General features: G+C 43.3%; 1 protein-coding gene across 3 annotated transcripts in view; it reads right to left on the bottom strand.

The window, feature by feature from the left end:
- Positions 1-26,277, bottom strand: part of LOC141121578 (von Willebrand factor A domain-containing protein 5A-like) — a 155,851-nt gene that overhangs the window by 83,636 nt on the left and 45,938 nt on the right. For all 3 annotated transcript variants that reach the window (XM_073611216.1, XM_073611232.1, XM_073611223.1), the window contains exon 7: positions 13,283-13,452. In XM_073611216.1, the coding sequence (XP_073467317.1) occupies positions 13,283-13,452 (170 nt within the window). The remainder of the gene's footprint in view (positions 1-13,282; positions 13,453-26,277) is intronic.

Raw genomic sequence — 26,277 nt, 5'->3', positions numbered from 1 at the left:
GGACTTCAGACTGGAACACCGGGACTTCAGACCGGAACACCGGGACTTCAGACCGGAACACCGGGACTTCAGACCGGAACACCGGGACTCCAGACCGGGACCCCAGACCGGAACACCGGGACTCCAGACCGGGACCCCAGACCGGAACACCGGGACTTAAGACCCGGACTTCAGACCGGGACACCAGGACTCCAGACCAGGACACTGCGACTTCAGACTGGGACACTGCGACTTCAGACCGGGACACCAGGACTTCAGGCTGGGACACCGGACCTTTAAGCGGGGACACCGGATCTTCAAGCGGGGACACTGGATCTTCAAGCGGGGACACTAGAACTTCAAGCGGGGACACTAGAACTTCAAGCGGGGACACAGGCACCAGAACTTCAAGCTGGGACACAGGCATCGGAACTTCAAGCTGGGACACAGGCACTGGAACTTCAAGCGGGGACACAGGCACCGGAACTTCAAGCATGGACACAGGCACTTCAAGCGGGGTCACAGGCACCAGAACTTCAGACTGGAACATAGGCACAGGAACATCAGACTGGAACACTGGCACCGGAGCTTCAGGCTGGAACATGGGCATTGAAACATCAGACTGGAAGGCAGGCACAAGACATCAGACTGGAAGGCAGGCACCGAGACATCAGACTGGAAGGCAGGCACCAAGACATCAGACTGGAAGGCACTCACCAAGACATCAGACTGGAAAGCAGGCACCGGGACATCAGACTGGAATGCAGGCACCGGGACATCAGACTGGAATGCAGGCACCGGGGCATCAGACTGGAAGGCGGGCACCGAGACATCAGACTGTAAAGCGGGCACCGAGACATCAAACTGGAAAGCGGGCACCGAGATATCAGACTGGAAAGCGGGCACTGAGACATCAGACTGAACAGCGGGCACTGCAACATCAGACTGGACAGCAGGCACCGGACCATCAGGCTGGAGTGGATTAGCTGGCGTGAAGGCAGGATTGGGTGATGGCAGGATGGTATGGGTTGGGAAAAACTTCAGCTTCTTTTTGGTTTTAGCCACTGAAGAATTGTATGTGGGTACAGGGCTGTAGGTAGTGGATGCAGCTGACAGAAGCGAAGAGCGGAAGGATGGTAAAACAGAGGGAGCAGATTTTGAAGGCAGATTTAGTGGAACTGATGGAGGCAGCCGAGAAAAAAGCTGGATCATCCTCCAACAGCCATACTAGAGACTCCACCTGATCACCACTGAAGGGGGGAGAAAAATCATCACAACCCTTAGGACTACTAGACAAAACTAGCTCAGCACGCACCTGTATCAGGGGCTGAACGTTTTTAAACAGCAGTCTACCCTGATTAACCAGAGAATGGGCCAGAGGGATACATTCCAGGAGCTGATCCCTGGCCCACTCTTTCAATACCAGACAACAATAATTGTTGTTCTCCTTGCCTCACTGGTATTGGAGGATAACTGTTTCTGATTGCATCTTAGTAGCAGTAACAGCACTACAATGGTCCCTCTGCGCAGTCACTTCTGGTCAGAGATGGCCCTGGTATACTGTCATGAACAGGTGTGACCAGAACCGTGTGATCTGCGACAGAGGACACCAAAATGTATGTAAAGTGAATAATATAAAGTTTATTAAAGATAAGTAGTTAATAGGTAAACACCCCAAATACAAATAGTGCGTAACCAACCAACAGAAACCCACAGACAACAGATAATATATACAGCCCAAGGGAAGTACCAAAATCAAACACGTTAGCCAGGCCAGGGTCATACACAGAAGATCAACAGATAACAAAGGCAGGACAGGAGAGGGAGATGATGGATGGGATCAGGCTACAAGGGAACAGGAACACAGGAGGGACAGGATCAGGATGGGATTGGGTACAGGTACAGGCTAACAGGTCAGGGTGCAAGGGCAATACCAGGGCAAGCATGTGAATGCTTGCCGGGTATTTATATGCACACCTGCAATTAGCCTCAGATGACACCTGATCGCAGGAGGTGCTGTCTGCTCCACACTGCCAGGATCCATCCGCTGGTGGATGCCAGTACTGCGGCCCAAAGATGACATAACACCAGCAGGGGAAAGCTCTCCTGACTGTACCAAACTGCCAGGAGACACCTGCTGGTGGACCTCAGTAATGCACGCCAAATGATAGATATTACCAGCGGATGGAACCTTTCCTGACACATGGTCACGTGGTAAATATAAGGCAACTTTTCGGGAGTCACGAAGGACCCCTTCGTCAGGCAAGTGCCTGCATGGCTATGAAATGTTGACCTATGTTTACCATGTGACCACAAAAATAAACCTTTGGAACCTTTTTGAGGAATCCTTGGTGTGCTAATGACATTTCTTCACTTCTGTTCAGCAGGAAGTTTGTGCAGCAGTCGCTTGAGCTTCAGGATTTACCAAAGGGCCTGAGTGAGTAGCTGCACCCCAGAGCCTGAGAGAGGAGAAGCAGCAAGGTGCAATACCCAATTGCTCTCTACCAAGGGACAGCTCAGTGCCAATTAAAGCCTGTAGAGCCACCCTACACCTCTTGCTTGAGGACCTGTGGAACACCCAGATGCAAGAGCATTTTCTACAGAGAGAGAGAGAGAGAGAGAGAGAGCATCTGCAAGGGTTCCAGATAGCTTTCTTAGTATAGATGTAGTTTGTGCTATACAAGTCTACATCGCAGCTACCGCTACTATTAGGAATACAGACTCTCTCTGTTATCTCAGATGATCCCTCCAAATGGAAACCAGTTTATTGATGTACCATTTTTAAGTGGCTTAAGCTGGCCATACATTATACAATTTTCTTACTTAATTTCCTTTAGATTTACCTTCAACTATATAGTGCAAGGGCCTTCCTGATTGCATACAAATTGAAAGTGTTTAGGTTTGTCCTTGTGGCAAACCCAACCAGGACAAGGGCTTTTGGAGGGGACTAGGGGCTAGCCTTCTACCCACTGATTATAGCCCATGGAGAAGACTGGGGATTTTGTCTGCTTCTGGTAGTCAGAGGATGGTAAAGAGCTCAGTTCAGCCTCTGATCCCATGAAGGCAGCAGATCATTCTCTAATGATGGACACTAACATGATGAATGCTGAGAGCAAGACATGGGTTATTTCTCTGAATAAAGACAATAAAGCTTCCCTTCTGGAGTGGATGGAAAGGTGTAATATTAATCTGGTACATACAGCAAAGAAGGGATAGGGGGATGTTTGCGGTGCCAAATACAGGAAAACACAGTTGACTTACTAAAAATAAAACGTAATTTTATTGACATACTGTAACATAGTTAAAAGGACATACTGTTTTAAGGCAGTATAAAGTTACAAACGTTTGGTGGTCAAAAGTATACAGGTGAATGATAAATCGCAGAAGGAAATATTGCACACTAGCCCGACATGTTTCGCTACTTAAGCTTCCTCAGGGGATGTGCAAGAATTTTATGAGACCACTGAATGAATAGAAAAAAACAAGGTGGAACTGCGGTACAATCAAATATGAATACAAAGTGTTAAATTTAAGTATGAACTTAGTTGCCAAAAGAAACGGGGGACATAGGTATGGACACTTACCCTATACACTGTTAACACCCATAAACCACCAGGCTGGACCCCAGACTACGCCCCAAAGGACCCGATCCAAGGGAGTCAATTAGGCCCTTTGGCCTTCAAACTTGGCCCTGTATTTTCCACATCCCCTACCAATCACCCCCTCTCCCTTTTCTCTTTTCCTCCCTTCAAGTATGGCTACCTTCAGTGGAGAGGCTTGGGAGGGCCTCATGGACAGAATCCAGCAGTCCCAGTATTCTGCGGAAATTTCCGATCAGGACTTGGACCAGGCCTTTCTTAGACTTCAGCGTCTTCTTGAACGCAAAGTAAGGACATTCTGGCATAGAAAGTATTTTCAAAAATACATGGATAACAACATAGTCTCTTGGGGACTCAGAGTACAAATTTTTCCTAATTTGAAAAAAATCGATGAATCCCTAAAAACTAGTTGGGAAAATAACTTACAGGCATGCTCACTTGGTATGATGTCCCTACTATGCACACAGTATGAGGATTATACACTCATTTCCACAAGTACTCGATTTCAGAATAAGGAACAAGGTCTTAAAACACACATAGAAAGATACACTTTAAACATCATCCGTACTAAAGAAAACAAATTTTTAAGGGATATGAGTGCACACACCAATGGATTTGCATATAAATGGACTCAAAACACAAACACCAGAAATAGACCCTCTAATTACACTTTCGAATCTAATACCAAAAAGAAAAATGTCAATGACACTAACTTATCTTCATCTTCCTCATCTCTTTCATCTAATCAATCCACCATCTATCATGATCTATCGGGGGATAGATTACCTAAAAGGCGTAAAGGCAACTCGGATGCTGCCTCTACTGAATCACTGACACACCATCTTGGTAACTCGTCAGCACACCGGTTACAACCGGAACATACTAAACAGGCACTTGCACGATCGACCTCCCTACCTCAACCACCACACTCCACTACTCGTGGACCACAAGCTTCGGCTTCACTGTCCATGGTTCCTATAGCACCCACCACGTCAAACACGGCTTCTCCTTTACACCCCAACCTTACCAAAAAGACAAGCACCAATGAAGCTATTATTTCCCCTTCTGGCACTCTAGCACCAACAGACATTAAACTAGCCCCCCTTTTTTTAGAGAAGGACTAGAAACTAGACCTTTGTTAAACCCCATATCCACTGTTACTAACAGTGAGGAAAGCAACCGCCATCTGTCAGTAATCAACCTGTCTTCCCACAACCTAACTAACACAGAGACACAGGTCCTACAATTAGGCCTTACATTCTGCCCTGACTCTCAATGCGATAAATTCTCACTCATCAAAGATTTGCATTTATTTGCGCGTAGACTTATATATAGGACAATCTTTGACAAACCTCCTTTAGAAATACATCTAAAAGACTCTGATTCGAATATTCAAGAAAGCATTGAGGAACATCAAGCTCTTGAGGATCTGATGGAACTTTGGGAGGAGGGACACACCACCGACGACGACACGGCCCCCACCCTTCCACCAGCGTTGTCGATCGCTGGTGTGTCCTCCCCCCCCCTCAGTCCTTCAAACCTAAATCCAGACTTTTTCCCCTTTTAAACACTAACCCAAACATTTGGGCATTCATACAACAAACGACTAAAGAAATTGAGAAACTCAAAACCTCCACAACCAGGACCCCCAATCTAACGTCAGAACAAAGTGATGCAGTCAAGTCTTTGCAAGCCAACCCTGACATAATAATTAAGCCCTCTGATAAGGGGGAACCTAGTTGTTATGAACATTTCCCAATATATAACAATGTGCCAAAAAATTCTTAAAAACCGTAGCTGGTATCGTCCCATTTCCAAAACAGTTATCAAGAATTTTGATGTCCAATATCGCACAATCATTTTTCGAGCTTACCGCCAAGGCGTCATTGACCAGAATACCTTAAATTTTCTAAATGTTAGAGATCCAAGGATCCCTACATTCTACGCACTACCTAAAGTGCACAAATCACTGACTGAACCCCCAGGATGCCCTATAATTTCTGGATGTTTAAGCCTTACTGAAAATGCCAGCTCCCTTTTAGAGAGTTATTTACAACCCCATGTAACGGCACTCTCATCATATATTAAGGACACCATTGACCTTCTGAGAACAATCGAGGGCATGTCTCTTCCCCCCGACACCTGGCTAGTAGCACTAGAAGTTGGAAAGCCTTTACAACGTTATTCCACATGATGCAGGACTCAAAGTAATACAACAACATTTAGACGAGAGAGGTCCATCTTTTGCTAAATATAATACCTTTGTTCTGGATTTATTGGATTATATTTTGAGACATAATGTGTTTGTCTTTAATTCTTCCCACTTTCTCCAGGTACAGGGGGTTGCAATGGGGACCAAGTGTGCCCCCTCCTATGCGAAACTGCACCTGGGGGGTTGGGAGAAGGAGGTCCTTAACAGGGACGATCTAAGTCATCTCCATGACAGAATTCTGGCTTGGTATCGCTTTATAGATGATGTCCTTATTTTTTGATCCGGAACTCAAACTGAATTGAATGAATTTCTAAGAATTATTTCAATTAAACACTTTAATCTCAAATTCACGATGCATTGTGGTCAGAGCAGTATTAGCTTCCTAGACCTAGACCAGACCTAGACCATCTCCATCAACGCAGAAGGCAAACTCGATTCGTCCCTCTATAGAAAGCCCTCAGCGGGCAACACTATCCTTCACGCCCAAAGCTCGCACTCCACTTCCTTGATTCAAAAGCATTCCTTATAGTCAGTATTTAAGACTTAAATGTAATTGTAGCAAGGACCTCAATTTCAGAATTGCAGCCAGGGATTTATACGGTAGGTTGAAGGTTAGGGGGTATAGCCATACCTGCCCTAAAAAAGCCTTTAAATGAGCAAATTCACAAAACAGAAATTCATTGATATTCTCTAATAAACGAGTTAAAAAACCTGACATTGTAAGAGTTATTACTCAATATTCCTGTCAGCATCAACAATTTAGACGCATATTGACAAGATTTTGGCCACTCCTATCTGCAGACCCCACTGCGAGTAAATACATAAATAAGGTCCCTGAAATTACTTTTAAACGAGCTCCCTCTCTAAGGGATCGATTGGTCCGAAGTCATTTCAAAACCATACAACCCTCCTTAGAACAAATGAATTGCGGTACTTTTCCTTGTAGTGCATGCGATGTATGTAAATATGTTGATGCAAAAACCAAACTTAAACTACCTAACAGCAGATGGCACTCCATTCAGTTTAGAGTCACCTGCCAAACACCCAGTGTTATATATCTTGCTCAGTGCCTGTGCGGTGGCTTTTATATAAGCAAAACAAAAAGACAATTTTTTAAACGCATACGAGACCATATCAAACCCATAAAGAAAAATAAAATGGACACTGCCATCAGCCGACATGTCGGCACACATCACAACTTTAATCCGCAATTCATAACATTTTCTGCACTTGAACATATCCCTCCAGACTCTCGCGGTGGCAGCGTTGATCGCACCCTGCTACAGCTAGAGGCTCGTTGGATTTACAACTTGAAAGCTACATCCTTTCCCGGCTTCAACAAAAGCCTGAGCTTCAAATCCTTTCTCTAGTCCCCTAATGCTTTTTGAGGCCCCTTCCTTCCTCCCATCCCAGGTTGGTTTCCATATTTGTGTATCCAATTTCTTCCCTCCCTTCCCCTTCCCTTGTCCCTATTCCTCATCCCACTCTTCTTTTGTCTCTTGCCCCCCCTCTCATCCCCCATCCTATCCCAGCCCCCTCCCCCACTCCCATGGACAAATTACATATTTATAGTCTTATTTGTCTAATGTTATAAATTTATTCGCTTGGAATGTGTATACAGTTTGTACTAAACTCTCTTTGATAGATAAATTGTATGTCACTGTTTGGCTCATTCTTATTGTACAAAAATACCATCTTTGATACAACACTTGAGTTATTGTCTGTGTTTTATATATAAATTCTGTAAATGAACATAGTTGCCTATTTGACACTTAATTGATTGGTGCAATCTGTGGTCCTGCCCCAATATCCCTGTACCTGTTATAATTCCATCTCTTTCTCCCCCCATCCATCCATGTCGGCCCTTTTTTTTTTGTCCCCAATTTACACCGCCCTTGGGCATCTACCTTGGCGGGCCATACGGACGCCCAGGGCTTGCCATATCCATCATGTAGCAGGCCCACCTACACGCCTGGCAGCGCCGGGTACCCTCCTTTTGATCCTGGATGGCCTCAGCCATCCGGGATTTTATCCCCTCTCCAACATCGCTGCACACCTGAGCATTGCGGCGATTGGGTGGAACGGTTCTGGGCGCGCACTATCCCTGGACGTGCCCTATCCCTGCATGCGCACAGGCGTCTTTACGTCCACCTCGAGCCGCCGACGTCACACGCCGGCTCGTCGGAGGGCTGATTTAAACCAGCCCATCAGGCTGTCATTTCAGCCTGAGCCGGAGGGAGAAACTCACACTGTGGCCATCTTCCGAGAGGTAAGTTATTATACAGCTTGACTGGACACTATTTAATTGTCTATCTACATCCCCAGTTCTGTACCCTATATCTCTTCATTCAACTGCTCATTGGTTCTTCACTCAATCTCCTCACCATTGGTGTTCTTACTCTTCACCCCCAGGATCGGCGTCTCTTCTCCTATTTTCATTCACAAGCTACTTTCCTGTTCCATGATCTTCAGTTGTGGAGTGCTTCTCCTCCCCCATCTATTTCGCTATTTCATTGCTCATGTTCAACCAGCAATGTTTGCCTCTGATCACTATTCTGAATCACCCCTACTTTCTCTGGAGTACCTTTATCTAAAATAACATTTCACATCACCTCTACTTCTGTTTATATCTTGCCATTATTTAGTATGCTCCACACATAATAATAAAGAACCCCTTTTTTTATTACTTTTTTAGCCTGCCTTTGCAGTCGACTTTATAGAGCTCCCGGTCTGATTCATTCCAGTGTACCCTCTCCATAGACAATTAGACTAACAAAAACATTCTATGTGCGTATTTACCCTAGAAGACGTTTGTCTCTTTTTTTTTTGCTTCTTTACATTGAGTCATTCTTTCACCATTTTAACTCTATGGTAATTTCACTATTCTCTAGTGTCCCCCTATCAGCCCTCTATGGCCGCGCCTAATTGACTCCCTTGGATCGGGTCCTTTGGGGCGTAGTCTGGGGTCCGGCCTGGTGGTTTATGGGTGTTAACAGTGTATAGGGTAAGTGTCCATACCTATGTCCCCCGTTTTCTTTTGGCAATTAAGTTCATACTTATTTTAAATTTAACACTCTGTATTCATATTTGATTGTACCGCAGTTACAATCTTGTTTTTTTCTATTCATTCAGTGGTCTCATAAAATTCTTGCACATCCCCTGAGGAAGCTTAAGTAGCGAAACATGTCGGGCTAGTGTGCAATATTTCCTTCTGCGATTTATCATTCACCTGTATACTTTTGACCACCAAACGTTTGTAACTTTATACTGCCTTAAAACAGTATGTCCTTTTAACTATGTTATGTCAGTAAAATTATGTTTTATTTTTAGTAAGTCAACTGTGTTTTCCTGTATTTGGCACCGCAAAAATCCCCCTATCCCTTCTTTGCTGTATTTACCTTTATTGGGATGAGGTGTCTAAACTAAGGGTGTTGTTTTCACCAACTGGACTAAACACATATTAATCTGGTACAGGTTAATGGTCAGAGAAAATATGGCTGCCCTCCTGCAGACTGAGTTGGAGAAGCTCCTCCACTTGGGACAAAAATATTTATCAATAATTCCACTTTTTCAGACTGCTGGAATATTGTCATGCCCCGTACACACGGTCGGATTTTCCGATGGAAAATGTCCGATCGGAGCGTGTTGTCGGAAATTCCGACGTGTGTGGGCTCCATCGAACATTTTCCATCGGATTTTCCGACACACAAAGTTTGAGAGCAGGATATAAAATTTTCCGACAACAAAATCCGTTGTCGGAAATTCCGATCTTGTGTACACAAATCCGATGGACAAAGTGCCACGCATGCTCAGGATAAATAAAGAGATGAAAGCTATTGGCCACTGCCCCGTTTATAGTCCCGACGTAGGTGTTTTACGTCACCGCGTTCAGAATGATCGGATTTTCCGACAACTTTGTGTGACCGTGTGTATGCAAGACAAGTTTGAGCCAACACTAGTCGGAAAAAATCCTAGGATTTTGTTGTCGGAATGTCCGATCAATGTCCGACCGTGTGTACGGGGCAGAAGAGTTTTGTCTCGTTGTTGGTGCCGAACTGTCTGAGGTGGGGTGGGATCCCTGATTAATCAAAGCATTGTCTGGGCGTCTGGCTGTTGATTAGCTTACTGTTAATCACATCACTGTTTAATTAGGATCACTGTTATGCCCCGTACACAAGGTCGGATTTTCCGACGGAAAATGTGTGATAGGACCTTGTTGTCGGAAATTCCGACCGTGTGTAGGCTCCATCACACATTTTCCATCGGATTTTCCGACACACAAAGTTTGAGAGTAGGATATAAAATTTTCCGACAACAAAATCCGTTGTCGGAAATTCCGATCATGTGTACACAAATCCGACGGACAAAGTGCCACGCATGCTCAGAATAAATAAAGAGATGAAAGCTATTGGCCACTGCCCCGTTTATAGTCCCGACGTACGTGTTTTACGTCACCGTGTTCAGAATGATCGGATTTTCCGACAACTTTGTGTGATCGTGTGTATGCAAGACAAGTTTGAGCCAACATTAGTCGGAAAAAATCCTAGGATTTTGTTGTCGGAATGTCCGATCAATGTCCGACCGTGTGTACGGGGCATTAGTTGTTAGCTGTTAATGGGATTGCTGTTTGAAGTTTGCATTGTCATGCTAATATCCCCATGAGGGGAATGTCCTCCTGTGGGGTATAAAGTATGTGTCGGATTTTTAATAAAGAGTCATCCCTTTGGTTTTTACCTCAACATCTTGTGTATGATGCTTGGGGTAAAGGGCTGGATATTGTATAGCCAGCCTAATGCCGCGTACACAAGACCGGTTTTTCCATCAGAATGAATTCTGACGGTTTTTACGACGGAGTTCCACTGAAACGGACTTGCCTACACATGATCACACCACAGTCCAATCGTTTAGACCGCAATGACGTACGACGGGACTAGAACAAGGAAGTGCAATAGCCAGTAGCCAATAGCTGCGCTTTCGTCGTTTGTGGTCCGACGGAATAGCATACAGACGAACGGATTTCCCGATAGGAATTGATTCCGTCCGAAAGATTTAAAACATGTTCTATTTCTAGATCCATCAGAATTTTCGAAAGAAAAAGTCCGATGAAGCCCACACACGATCAGAATGTTCGATGAAATGATTCCATCAGACCATTTCTGCCAGAAAGTTCGGTCGTGTGTACGCGGCACTAGAGAGATTATTGGTCAAGCCCATAGTCTTAAAAATAAACTTCAACCTTTTCCTGTCACAGCACACTTCACTACCAAGTTTTTTTTATGGACCTGTTAGAGCTTGGTTTGCTGTGTTGCCCACTCCTCAGTTGGACTGCTTTTGGACATCCCAAATGTCTCTACATCCTGTGTTTCTCAATGAACTAAAGAGAAAATAGGATTTTCGTACTTACCTTGAAATCTATTTGTAGCGCTGGTAGATTTTTATCTACCGCTTATAGGTAAATTTAGTGGGTTATCTGTTTCATACATAGTCAGATTTAGCCTCTGTTCCAATTTGGCTGTGTTGCATGTAGTTTCACATTGTGCCTGTGGGTGTCGTTGTCGCCATAGGTCGGTGTTGGAAAGGCAACGCGCTGAAGCGTATGGGTGCTCTTCTGTCCCGGAGATAACTCGGTGGAGGTGGTCCTCCGAGTTGCATTCTGGGGGAGGGTATTTATGGGACAAACGCCATGTTTTAGGGTTCTTTTCATTCCACCTGCTGGCCCTCCTGGCCGACAGGTATGTGTTAGGAGTACTACCTCGTGGTCCTCCGACCGGGAGGCCCACGTTGCTGCAGCGTGTGGGTGGGCCCAGAAGCCTGTCCGGGGCCTACCACAGCGGCGAGGGAATGGTCCTGTGCTGTCTGTCCTACGGGAAGAAGCTGGACAGCTGAGAAGATCCCAGAGGAGGACCCATCATGGAAGGATCATGCAGAGTGCTGGTCTGGAGAGGGGCCTGGTGACTCAGTTGGAGGACGTATCCTAAAGTTAACCTACCACATAGTACTGCCGGGTCGGCTTAAAGGTTCTAGTGCTGTGTTTGCTATCCATCGAAAACCATTGCATCCTGTGTCAGAGGATCGTATGGGTTTCTATTCCATTCAAGTCTGTGGCAGAGACTTTTGTTCATGCTGCATGCCGGTTGCTAGGTTAGTGAGAGAAACCTATCCGGGCGGGCAAAGTTTCAACTCTAAAAGGAGAGTACATTCATCTACAAGATTCCAATTCCTAATATTACATCAAGAAAAGGTATTTGAACTTCCCTGCAACTTGCCTTCTACCTCTTTCCTGCTACTTCCTTCAGTTACTCTTTATTAAAGCATTGGAAAAGATACTCAAGTGTCTGGTGTCTACACTGTCTGGTATTAAACTCAACGGGACCCTAGAGCCGGTTCCGGTGAAATTGAGGTAACAAAGGTGACGGTAACAGCCCGCTTTAAACCAGCAGCTCCACCGTGAGTTAGTGCTACATATTACTTTGTGATCGTTGAAGGACACAGGATTTACCCTCTTTGTTTATGGTATTGTTCTCAGCTTTGAGTTATTACAAAACTGGTGCATTCTGGGATTGAAAGGGGTTATTCAAGTCTGGTCACTGTTTCCTTTGTTTACCAGTGTCTGATCCTCCTGTAGATGACAGTATAATCCAAAAGTCTCTGACTCCCGTGGGCCTCAATGAACTAAAAGAAATGTTTTTTCTATGGTGAGTACAAAATCTCCTATTATTTACTATAATGGAAAGGGACACGATGGCAATCAGTGCGCACTTTAAACATCTAATCAAGCATATAGGGAGTATTTAAAAAAAAAAAAAAAACCTTGCCATTTGTATGAATGGACCCTTCAACTGAACATCAGTTTACTTCACCTCACTTTATTCTGTAACAAATCAAGCCAAGGTTCAATTCACTCCTTTGAACATCAGGTTAGCTTCACACTTCAGTTAGGTTCCCTATCAGATTATCAGGTAGGTTTTTCCAATGCTAGCATTGCAAAAGAATCAGCTTGAGCAGCTTGCCATCTCTCATGCAGTAGGTGAATGGTGAGACAAGTTTGTAGACATTTTATCTTTCATCCATTAGACTATTTACAAGAGGAATAGATAGAAAATGGATTTAAAGGACAACTACATACTTATTAAAATATCAGTTACCAAACATTAGGCAGAGGACGTGCTGCTACATAAGCAATAGATCAGCATCTTTTGCACTTAGCAGTTTTTCTGCTGCATTGTGCGGCCCGTGTGTAGTTTAGTGTCTATAGCATTGGTTTGTTATCAGGGGGACAGAGGATAATGGGAAATTTTAAGGCAGGTTCCACCTATCTTGCTTAGGCTTGTGCATGATGTCTTTCGGCAGGCAGAACATGGGACAGCCTATGTTCTGTCTGGTGCTACATTTATTATAAACATATAACTGTTATAAAAACTAACAGCAAGGATCCTGGGAAATGTTTACATTTGTGATGGTGTTAGATGACTAAATTGGGCAATTTACTGACCTTGGCACTCTGAATCCGCTTTGGGGCATTTGGCTCAGAATTCATTGAACATCCCATACTGCCAGACCGGTCTACAAGGAAAATAAACTCTCCACAATTGGACTGCTCCTGTCCAGCTGGGAAACCCGGGTAGAAATTCAACATGGCCACTGACTCTGCCATAATGGACCCTACAGAACACAAGGAGAAAGTAAGTCTGTAACAAATAATGGGAACACATACATTTTACACAACCATATTCAAGTAAGCTTTTACAGAGGCCACTGAAGTATTTCTATGGCCTTCACCACTGTTACAGGCTATTATTATTAATAACAGGAGATGTGTGTTTGTTCTTTAGCAAAGTCATTTTAGAAGTGGATGTATCTACTGTTGCACAGTTACTTTTTAATGTTTAATACAATATAAGGTAACTTGCTTTTTGTACTAATTGTTATATAATTGTTCCATCCAGTATAAAAGTGGAACAAAAAGAAAATCTACCATCAAGAAATAAGAGAATAATGAGAGATTATTGGGGAAGTGTATGGGAGAGGATGAGAATGAAGAGACTGTAAAGGGGGAACTGATGGAAGAAGGAGGAGAACAGATTATATATCCATCCAGACAATGCTTGTGGGCTGCCAGTAAATGAACCATCACATTTTCAAAAGTAGTCTTCAAGTATTGACTATAAAGTGACAAAAAGTCTCTGGTGTGAGCAGCAGAAATAAGTTTCCACCGCAGGGCTACAGAGTTTATTCTTCATGGAGAAGAATCGTGCTGGTTTTGGGAACATCTTGAAGTCAATTACTGTATCTGCTCCTCCAAAAAGAGAAAAAACAGCTGTTGTGGGTATGTCATCATAGAGAGTTTCGTAAATCTGTACCAGATGTCTCCCCTTTAAAGGTTACTCCCCCTACACAGAGGATTCTGAGGGAAGGGGACCTGCGAGAAGCCTGGAGAGATCAAGGAAAGAAGACAAGGCTGCTGTGCTCCTGCTCTCCACCCTCCCTGGTTGAAAAATAGGGCTCTCTGAGGGCTTTTTATTACTGGACTTTTGGTGAAATAAGGTAACGCTCTATTACATCAGAGCTGAGGAAAAGGCAGTAAGGACTCGTCCCCTCCTTCAGGGTGAAGGAAGTATGGAAGACAGTAGGGAGAAAGTGCAGGCTAATCACTCCAGCCAAAGCAACGAGCATCTCCTAGTCAGGCAGTTCTACAATACCTCCATTGTTGTTGAGAACAGCTGTGGATTATTCAAATTGTAACTGTTATGCTGCCACTCAACTGTATACAGTAAAGAAGTTTTCGATCATTTTGGCCTACGCGTGAATGTTTGCACAAGGGATGTGATCCACAGCCAAACCTGGGGAGATCAAAGTAGACATTGTCTTTTTAAATCTGGCAGTCGAGCCCAGAGAGAATGAGGGGTCAGTGTGTGCATAGCCCTGGGGGGGGGTTGAACAGGCACAGTCAGGAGGATTCCCATTCAGTGGCAGTATGAGAATGAGTCTTGCTCCTAACAAAACAAGCAAGAAAGGATCTTGCTCCAAGTGAGCTTGCTCACTAGCACTCTCGCCTAGCAGTAAAAATGGTTTTTGATTCGAATCCCAAACACGACACTAACTGCCCGGAGTTTGCATGTTCTCCCTGTAACTGCGTGGGTTTCCTCCAGGTACTCCGGTTTCCTCCCACACTCCAAAGACATGCTGGTAGGTTAATTGGCTTCTGTCCAAAATCGGTCCTAGTATATGAATGTGAGTTGGGGACTTTGGATTGTGGGCTCCTTGAGGGTAGGGACTGATGTGAGTGTGTGATGTATGTGTGGAGTGCAGCGTAAATTAACGGCACTACATGGATACCTTAAATAAAGAATATATAATAGAGGAGCATCTTAATGAAAAATAATAGATAGGGACAATTGTAGACACGCACCCACACTCACTCAGGTTGAACTGGATGGACTGGTGTCTTTATTCAACCTTACTAATTATGTAACTATGTAACTATGCTATGGCTATGAGCAATGAGACTGTCTTTTGTAAATCAGCGTAACCAGAATGTTTAGTTTGCAATGCAACAACAGATTCCTTCCAAACAACATTTTATTTCTAGGTAGGTAAGGTCAATGGTTGGTAGGTATGCCCTAAAATAGTTCCCTTTTTAATTCCATGGCCAACTGTATGTTATACCTGCCATATCTGTAAGGGGCAGCCTCAAAACCTCCCAATACTTGCCTGGTCTTTTTATTAGAGTGAATAAAATCTGTATATTTTGCTAGAAAATTACTTAGAACTCTCAAACATTATATATATATATATTTAGCAGAGAATAAAATGGCGATAATTGCAATATTTGATGTCACACGATATTTGCGCAGCGGTTTTTAAAACGCAATTTTTTTGAAAAAAAATACACTTTCATTAATTTAATAAAACTAAACAGTAAGGTTAGCCCAAATTTGTTCTACAATGTGAAAGATGATGTTATGCCGACTAAATAGATACCTAACATGTCACGCTTTGAAATTGTGCACACTCGTGGAATGGCGGCAAACTATGGTACCTAAAAATCTCCATGGGCGACGCTTTAAACAAATTTAACAGTTACCAGGTTAGAGTTACAGAGGGGGCCTTTTTCTAGAATTATTGCTCTCACTCTGGTGATTGCGGCGATACCTCACATGTGTGATTTGAACACCGTTTATATATGCGGGCGCGATTTACGCATGCAGTTTCTTTGCTGCGCGAAAAAAACGGAAGGCGCACACACCTAGTGCATTACCAAAAGATATTTATTCAAATGATACGATCAAAAAAACGATCAATAAAAAATGGGTAACCCTAGATAGCTTAGGTCTGAGGAAGGGAGTGAGCTTCCAAAAACACATCAGCTGTATATCCTGTGATGTGGTTACGGCACATGTGCGTCCACACTGCTCAGCACTGTGTGTTTTTATGGCTTACTACTGTTGTAACAATTTTATTAAGATGTATTTAATATGTATTGTCACAGTGTCTTCCGGTGTCAGTTCTACTTGCGGCTCGCTCATAAGAGCGAAGCGGAACCGGTGAAGGACCATTGGTAGTGAAAACCTTCCTGTGGATGTGGAGAGGTGTTCGCTCTGCGTAGATATGTACACCAGTGAGGGTCCCTGCGTTATGCTCAGATTTGTCCGATTGGTGGAGATATGTTCGCTCTGCAAAGATATTATCGATTTGATACCTGTCTGCTTTTGCGGGGGAATGTACTCTCATGTCTTTCTGTGTGTCTGATCACCATGGAGAGACTGTGACATGGCCCTGTAGATAGCTTACCGTCCATAGAAACGGTAGTATAGTCTGGCTATGCAATGTTCTCTGAACCTTGCAAAATAAGGATTCGCACCAATGGTAGAAGCGAGAATGTGTGCACGAGCTTGGTCGGAATGGCGTTCATGATTTCTTAGGTGCCAATCCCACTACACGTCGTTTTTTTTGTTAACTGTTGAGGGCAGTTTTCCAAGTACAAACGGTGGGAAATTGTGCACACTAGTCTGCCCGGGCACGATCAGACACTCCCCTAGTCATTGTTCTTTTTGAATGTACACATGTGTTTTCATTGGTTGAGTTTTGTATAACACCTACTTTTCGAATGTATACATGGGCTTGATTGGCTGAACTTTATAGTCACCACCAAGTCCCTTTTGTTACCCCTGTTCAAAGTCCATTCAAAGTCCTATAAATAAACTGAGCTCTCTTTGTTAAGGAGGAGTGACTAAGGAGCTTCCAATGTGATAACAGCTGCTGTGTCTGTTTTACTTGGTAACCACGAGCGCTCCATTGCACTATCCAAAAGAGCTGAAAAGTGCGCTTATTAGCGCAAGTGAAGTTGATTGCGCATAGCGTACATCAATTTCCACAACACTACTACTTGCCATCTTGCGAGTACCCATTTTTTTATTGATCGTATCATTGAATAAATGTCTTTTGGTAATGCACTAGGTGCGTTCGCCTACCATTTTATTTTGTTTTTGTAGTATAAATATTCTCTCCATAGAAAGCGGTCACAATCTCCTGCTATGCGAATTGGATGCGGGGAAACCTGCATCCAATTTTCATAGGTGTGAACCCAGCTTAAAACAAAACAAAAATAAGAGTTTCCCAAAAATAAATAAGAAAATGTTCCTAAACACTCCTAAAAGCTTCTAAAAAGCCACTAAAACGCTACTAAAAGCCAGCACAAAAACGCTATTATCAGCATTTTCATCCAGCAATTTTTCTAGGTACAGTAACTACTAATAATCACTGAAGGTGATATAAAAGTACTTGCAACACTTGGCAAATAATGAGTTGGTAATTGGTGTCTTCTTCTGGGAGGAAAGAGGTCCGGATTCCTCTATGTAGATCTTTATACAGTATCACTAGAGGGATCACCAGCAGGAGGAAGGAGTTACATATTCCCCTATATAGATCTTTATATCACTAGAAAGGTCACCATCAGGAGGAAGGAGGTCTTGATTCCTCTATATAGATCTTTAGTTATCACTAGAGGGGTCACCAGCAGGAGGAAGGAGGTTCTAATTCCTTTATATAGATCTTTATATCACTAGATGGGTCACCAGCAGGAGGAAAGAGGTTCTGATTTCTCTATATAGTGCTTTATATCACTAAAGAGGTCACCAGCAGGAGGAAGGAGGTCATGAATCCCTTACATAAAACTTTAGTTATCACTAAAGGTAACAATAAAACAGGAGGAAGGTAGTCCTGACCCCTCTATTTAGATCTTTAAATCACAAGAGGTGTCACCACCAGGAGGAAGGAGGTCCAGATTCCTCTATATAGATCTTTAGTTATCACTAGAGGAATTACCAACAGGAGGAAGGAGGTCCTGATACCTCTATATATATATGTTATCACTAGAGGGATCACCAGCAGGAGAAAGGAGGTCCTGATTCCTCTATATAGATCTATATATCGCTAGAGGGATCACCAGCAGGAAAGAAGGAGGTCCTGCTTACTCTATATAGATCTTTAGTTATCACTAGAAGGATAACCAGCAGGAAGGAGGAGTTTCTGAGTCCTTTATATAGAGGAAGGAGGCCATGAATCCTCTATATAAAACATTGTATCACTAGAGGAGTTACCAGCAGGAGGAAGGAGGTTCTGATTAATTAATATAGATCTTTATATCACTAGAGGGGTCACCAGCAGGAGGAAGGAGGTCATGATTCCTCTATATAAAACTTTAGTTATCACTAGAGGGATAACCAACAGGAGGAAGGAAGTCTTGATTCCTCTATTTAGATCTTTATATCACTAGAGGGGTCACCAGCAGGAGGAAGGAGGTCTTGATTTCTCTATATATATCTTTAGTTATCACTAGAGGGATAACCAGCAGGGGGAAGGAGGTCCTGATTCCTCTATATATATTGTTAGTTATCTCTAGAGTGATGAACAAGATTAAGATAGAACGAGTCAAGAGAGGAGCAACAAAAATGGTGAAAGGTCTGAGGGATAAAGCATCGGGAGAGACTTCAGGAATTTACTTGTACAGTCTGTAGGAAAGAAGAGAAAGAAGGGACATGACTGAAACATTTAAATACAAAAAGGGTGGAGATGCCACAGAGAACAGGGCACAATGCTTCATATATTTGGGTCTTGCTCAAAGCTCACTCCATTTTGGAAACAGGTGACACAGGTTATATATAGATTAATGGATATTCGGATGCTGAATGATCAGCCAGCCTCCCTCCTTCATCTAACTCCAATTTTTTTTAAACAATTTGAACGCTCCCTTCTAATTAATTGACTTAAAATGCAGCCAAAGGAAACATTCCCCTATTTTGGAAGCAACCTACAGCTCACCACTTAGCCTACGGCTAACTAAGATCAATAAAACTTACATGGTGGAGGAATTGATGGCTACGGTCCAAAACAAAGAAGCACATTTTCGCAAATGCTGGTTCTACTGGACTGAATTTACGTTCTCCACGGATTACCAGTCCCTACGGTCTACTCCACAGTAACATAGCCGATAAGATGTATTTAAAGCCACGTGCAGCACTTCCCTACTCTTATGTCTTATATCTTACCTTCCCCATGTTTTAACTAGCAGTTTTTCTACAAGTCATTGTCAAAGGAACATGGCAGTTCCTCCCCAGGAGTGTTTTTAGGAATGTGACCTAAAACAATGGACACACGCTTCTACTCACTCTGATGGCACCTGCCTTGATCTTGTATTATCCTACCTATGCACTCCTTGCAGCCATTCCAACACTATTTTTTTCTATTTGATCACTATCTTATCAGCTTCACTCTCTCCTTGCCTTCCTCCACCTGCCTCCCAACTACCTAACAGTTACCCATAGAAACCTTTGTCATCTTAACCCTTCTCTTCTTTTTTCTGCAACAGATCCTCTCTATGACAAAATCTCAGCCCTGTCCTGCCCCAACCTGGCCACTTCTGTCTACAACAGTTCATTGTCATCCACCCTGGACACATTGGCCCCCTCACTATACACAGAATCAGGCCTCAATCGCTACAACCCTGGGAACAGACAATAACCGAAGCCTCAAAAAACGTAGCCGTGCTCTTGAGAGTCTGTGGCGCAAGACTAAGTCTCAGCAAGACTTCAACCAAAATAAGTCTGCCCTTCAAAAATACAATTCTTGCCTCCACACTGCCAAACAGACCTATTTTATCACTCCCATTAGCACCCTCTCACTCAGTCCCCATCAACTCTTTTCTACCTTCACTTTCACCCCTCCACTCACTAACTTACTCACTGCCCAGGAGATTGCTAATCACTTAAAAAACAAAATTAATACCATTTGTGATGAGATCTCCACTGTACAGATATCTCCCTCACCTTACACTCCTTGTCCAACTGCACAATCAATACCTCCCTTGTTTAATCCAGCTACTATAGAGAAAGTCACTAAAATTTTTTTCTAAACGCCCAACTAACCACCTGCCCCCTGGACTCTGTTCCCTCGCAAATACTCTTTAACTCATATCTAATCTCTCCCTCTCTACTTCCGCATCTTCCCCAACCCTCATACCTAAAAAGGCCTCACTGGACCCCACCAATCTTAACAACCTAAGACCAAACTCCTTACTCCATTTTGTCTCCAAACTCCTTGAATGTCTAGTCTACAAATGGCTGGGCTGCCACCTCATTGAGAATAACCTTCTTGACCCCCTTCAATCTGGATTTCGCCTGCAACACTCCACAGAAACTGCTCTCCTGAAACTCGCAAATGTCTTACTAACAGCTAAAACCAACAGTCACTATTCCATACTGTTACTCTTGGACCTCTCTGCTGCCTTTGATACAGTTGACCACCCCCTCCTCCTTAAAAAACTCTATTCCCTTTGTCTATGTGACTGTACTCTACATTGTTTTTAATCTTACCTATTTCACCGCACCTTCAATTTCACTTATAACTCTGCTTCCTCCTCTCCTATTCCTCTTACCATTGTGGTCCCCCAAGATTCTGTCCTTGGACCTCTCCTATTCTCGATCTACACCTCCTCCCTGGGTCAGCTGATTGCTTCCCATGTCCCATGGCTTTCAATATAATTTCTACGCTGAGGACACCCAAATCTATCTTTCTGCCCCTCAGATCACCCCATCAGTTTCCTCACGTATCACTCATTTACTAACAGACATATTAGTCTGGATGTCACACCACTTCCTCAAACTCAATCTATCCAAAACCGAGCTCATAACATTTCCTCCCCCACGTTCCCCTTCCCCTGATCTCTCTGTCAAGATCAATGGCTCAATTATCAGTCCGTCCCCGTATGCCAGGGTGCTAGGAGTAACCCTGGCCTCTGAACTGTCCTCACTGCCCCACATCCAATCCCTGTCTAAATCATGCTGCCTAAACCTCTGCAAAATCTCCGGAATACACCCCTTCCTAATCAATGACACCACAAAGCTTCTATTTCACTTCCTGGTCATCTCTCGCCTCGACTACTGCAACTCCCTTCTCATTGGCTTACCTTTACATAGGCTATCCCCCCTTCAGGCAATCATGAATGCTGCTCCCAGACTCATCCACCTTACCAACTGCTACTCCTCTCTGTCAATCCCTCCACTAGCTTCTGCTCACCCAACTAATAAAATTCAAAGTACTAACAATAACTTACAAAGCCATCCACAACTCTGCCCCCAGCTACATCACTGACCTGGTCTCAAAATATCAACCAAACTGCTCTCTTCGGTCCTACCAAGACCTCCTGCTCTCTGGCTCTCTTGTCACCTTCTCCCATGCTCACTTCCAGGACTTCTTTCAAGCCTCTCCCATCCTTTGGAACTCCCTACCCAAATCTGTCCGACTATCTCCTAATCTATCCCTCTTTAGACAATCCCTGAAAACCCTTCTCTTTAAAGAAGCCTGTCCTGCTTCTAATACACTGTTTTTTTTTACATTCTCCATCAGCTCATCTCCTACAGTTATCACCTTTTGTATCACTTAGCCCTCCCTCCTAGATTATAAGCTCTAACTAGCAGGGCCCTCTGACTTCTCTTGTACCAAATTGTATTGTCTGCCTTTATTTAATAATAAAAATAATGTAAAAGGGCTTGTTTTTCATACTCAATAGTAGACTCTCTTGTTAATGCGAACTAATTTTTGCTTGAGTGATCTGCCTTACTTATGCACTTATATAGTTTATATTTTGCAACCGTCTCTGTTCTGATTTATATCCACGTTTTTTTTTTTTTCTGCTCAGTATTAGTGTATGACTAGAAAAGCTAAAATAAAGAAAAAAAAATACATCACGGGTGTGAATAAGGTTCAGGAGGGCAGGATTTTTAATATGAAGCTAAGAACAAGAACATGGGGACTCAAACTGGCAGAAGGAAAGTTCTAAACTAACCTCAGAAAAATTTTACATTACTGAAAGTGTAATTGATACATGGAATAGACTTCCAGCAGAGGTAGTGAGTCAGCTAAGAGTAAGTGGATTCAAACATGCTTGGGTCAAAAATAGATCTTTACAAAAAGAGTAAAAAAAAAAAAAAAAAAAAAGTACAGACTTGGACAACTTTTCGACCGTCACTTTTCTATGGTTCTCGGGACCACACCTTACAAGAAAAGGTATGTCACAGGACCGGTCAAACATGTTCTTTTAGATTGCAAATAAGGCAAAGAATCTTAGCCACAACCAGGGTTACAGCACAAGCTACTCGCGGACCTGTGTCTCAGAAGAATGGGTTACAGGGGACAATCAAAATTCATATAACGTATTGATCGCATTACTGAGGTAGAGGAGCTGAGATAGCATTCTCGACAAAGTTTCCAAATACTCTGATATGTGGTCACCCTGGACAACCTTTTCGGGGTTCACGCTCATATCAAGATCTGCACCAGTCTGTCAATTAATATCTGATCACACCAACACGACTGAAAATCGTGATAGTAGGCATCCCTGCATGCCATTTGTGATGTTATATCCGTACACTTGGCTAGGATGGATGGAGAGGGCAATTGGTGGTGTCCCCACCCCTCCCCATCCTTTACACCCTACTTCCTGCTTCTCTCCTCCCTTTCATCTCTTCCTCCTCTCCCTCCCTTTTTTTTTTTTCCCCCTCCCACCCCTGTGGCTCGGTTCCGGTGAGTGAGAATAGTTGAGAGAGACCCAAGAAGACTACTTACTTTATATAACTACGCAGTGGTCATATCTGGCTATCTCGGGTATTGCACTCAGGAACACGGGTCAAAATGTTCATTAGAATTTCTCGATGTTTGCTATACTTGTAACGAGCCCCTTGCTCGCTCGGTTCCACTCTCCCGACATTCCTCTGCTGCTATAGAATCAGATTGCAGATCGCAACATCTGATGGTTCGGTCATCCGATGCTCCGGGACTAGAACTACAGCTATGTGCCGTTCTAATCCAGTTATGTAGCTCAGAACAAACACCAGGCAGGCTGTATATAAGTTCAACCAGGAATCTCTCTTTATTGACAGGAATACAGGCCCTTTTATACAGTAAAAGAGGAGGTGCAGACCTGCTCATATTACTCTAACAATACACCTGTAACCTAATTAACCTAATTTAACATGAGCTAGTTTACTAACATGACCTTTTGCCCAGACTTGTGGTCACCGAGCTTCACACAGTACATTATACATTATCATAAGTACAACCACAGGACATTTTCACAATAGCAGGAGTTAATTACAATTAACAATACAAACAGTGTTCTCCCCCTCCTCAGCCTAGTCATCAACACTTATAGTAGGAGTAGACTGTTCATCTCCTAGCCAGTCCTGGAGGCTAATGTGATCAGCTCACTCAATTAACATGTTGAGTTCAGAATCAAACAAACCAATAATAGTCTTTACATATATATCCTGGGAGATATTGGGGATAAATATTGCTGTCCCATTTTAAGCAATCCAAGACATACCCTACAAGTCACCATTTCCCATATGGCATACACAGGGTCCCCAGAGTCTGTGTGTCCTGGGGGACCAGGACCCGAATCCACAGTAATACCACCTCAAGAGTCCCCAGGCATACAGCTCACAAAGAGCACCGTTCCCCAAAATGCCAGGGCCCACGATCAATCGGCAAGAGGCTAGCATTCAGTCCCCTCCAAAAGTCTCTCTCCTGGCTAGGTCTGTCACAATACTCTTACTCTGGGGTCTTCAGGGCAGGAGACCCCATGCTTACCCATTGGAAGATATTGCTAATAACTTGTTTTTTTCAGATAACTCTTTTTCTAGTTACATGACTGTACAATGCATGTGGCATTTCTCTCTTGTGTTTATTGCACTGTTTTCAAAACATTCAATAAAATGTTTATGCAAAAAAAAAAAAAAAAAAGCCACATAAACCTACTAACTATACTTTCATGTTTACGTAGTTACATAGTAAGGTCAACCTTACAAGGTAATGTACTGCAGACAGGCAGGCCACACAAGCAAAGTGATGTACCCATACATCGCTGCCGTCTTACGAGTTTAACTTGTGCACATGCGTGCCCCCTCGCCAACACCGATTCATGGCTGGGATCTGGTAATCGGCTGTGTCCAATCAAAGCCCAGAGCTCTGGGTTCACAAACAAAACAGGGCTCTGTACAGAGGGAAAAGTCTCTTTTTTTATCTCTGCAGAGCAGGGATAAGAAACAAAGAGGCATTTAGTTAAAATCAGCACACTCATTACACATGGTTAGGCACACATTTAACCCCTTGATCACCTTAGATGTTAACCCCTTCCCAGCCAGTGTCATTAGTACAGTGACAGTCTATAGTATTAGTGTCATGGTGATGTCAGTGGCAGCTAGTCAGTTCCCAACCAATGTCAGTTAGTGTCAGATTGTCCACCACACTATCTCTGATCATTGCCATTAGTAGTATAAAAAAATTCCAATATATACTGTACATAACATACTTTGTAGACACTATAACTTTCACACAAACCAATCAATAAACACTTTTTTTTGTAGCAAAATACAATTTGGCCAAATATATATGAAGACATCTACAGTATCACACAAAAGTGAGTACACCCCTCACATTTTTGTAAATATTTAATTATATCTTTTCATGTGACAACATTGAAGAAATGACACTTTGCTACAATGTAAAGTAGTAAATTTGCTGTCCCCTCAAAATATCTCAACACAGCCATTAATGTCTAAACTGCTGGCAACAAAAGTGAGTACACTCCTAAGTGAAAATGTCCAAATTGGGCCCAAAGTGTCAATATTTTGTGTGGCCACCATTATTTTCACAGCACTGCCTTAACACTCCTGGGCATGGAGTTCACCAGAGCTTCACAGGTTGTCACCGGAGTCCTCTTCCACTCCTCCATGAAGACATCACGGAGCTGGTGGATGTTTGTTTGAGGATGCCCCACAGATGCTCAATACAGTTTAAGTCTGGAGACATGCTTGGCCAGTCCATCACCTTTACCCTCAGCTTCTTTAGCAAGGCAGTGGTCGTCTTGGAGGTGTGTTTGGGGTCGTTATCATGCTGGAATACTGCCCTGCGGCCCAGTTTCTGAAGCACTCATGCAGCCAGAGACCATGACACTCACACCACCATGCCTGACTGTAGGCAAGACACACTTGTCTTTATACTCCTCACCTGGTTGCCGCCACACACGCTTGTCACCATCTGAACCAAATAAGTTTATCTTGGTCTCATCAGACCACAGGACATGCTTCCAGTAATCCATGTCCTTAGTCTGCTTGTCTTCAGCAAACTGTTTGTGGGCTTTCTTGTGCATCATCTTTAGAAGAGGCTTCCTTCTGGGACAACAGCCATGCAGACCAATGTGATGCAGTGTGCGGCGTATGGTCTGAGCACTGACAGGCTGACCCCCCACCCCTTCAACCTCTACAGCAATGCTGGCAGCACTCATATGTCTATTTCCCAAAGACAACCTCTGGATATGACGCTGAGCACGTGCACTCAACTTCTTTGGTGGACCATGGCGAGGCCTGTTCTGAGTGGAACCTGTCCTGTTAAACCGCTGTATGGTCTTGACCACCGTGCTGTAGCTCAGTTTCTGGGTCTTGTCAATCTTCTTATAGCCTAGGCCATCTTTATGTAGAGCAACAATTCTTTTTTTCAAATCCTCAGAGAGTTCTTTGTCATGAGGTGCCATGTTGAACTTCCAGTGACCAGTATGAGATAGTGAGAGCGATAACACCAAATTTAACACACCTGCTCCCCTTCACACCTGAGACCTTGTAACACTAACCAAAATGGCTAATTGGACCCAATTGGGACATTTTCACTTAGGGGTGTACTCACTTTTGTGAGATACTGTATTTCTTTTTTTTTTTTTATTTAGATATTTTTTCATAGCAGAAAGTAAAAAATATTGGTTTTTTTTAAACATTTTTGTTCTCTTTTCATTTATATCGCAAAAAATAAAAAAAAAACAGTGGCGATTAAATACCACCAAAAGAAAGCTCTGTGCGTGAAGAAAATGAAATAAATTTAGTTTGCGTACAGTGTTGCATGACCGTGCAATTACCAGTTAAAGTAGTGCAGTGCTGAATA

Source organism: Aquarana catesbeiana, linkage group LG01 (assembly GCF_042186555.1).
Source record: "Aquarana catesbeiana isolate 2022-GZ linkage group LG01, ASM4218655v1, whole genome shotgun sequence".
In the NCBI taxonomy this organism is placed as follows: Eukaryota; Metazoa; Chordata; class Amphibia; order Anura; family Ranidae; genus Aquarana; species Aquarana catesbeiana.
The sequence above is the reverse complement of the archived record's forward strand: the minus strand, read 5'-3'. Positions and strand labels throughout refer to the sequence as shown.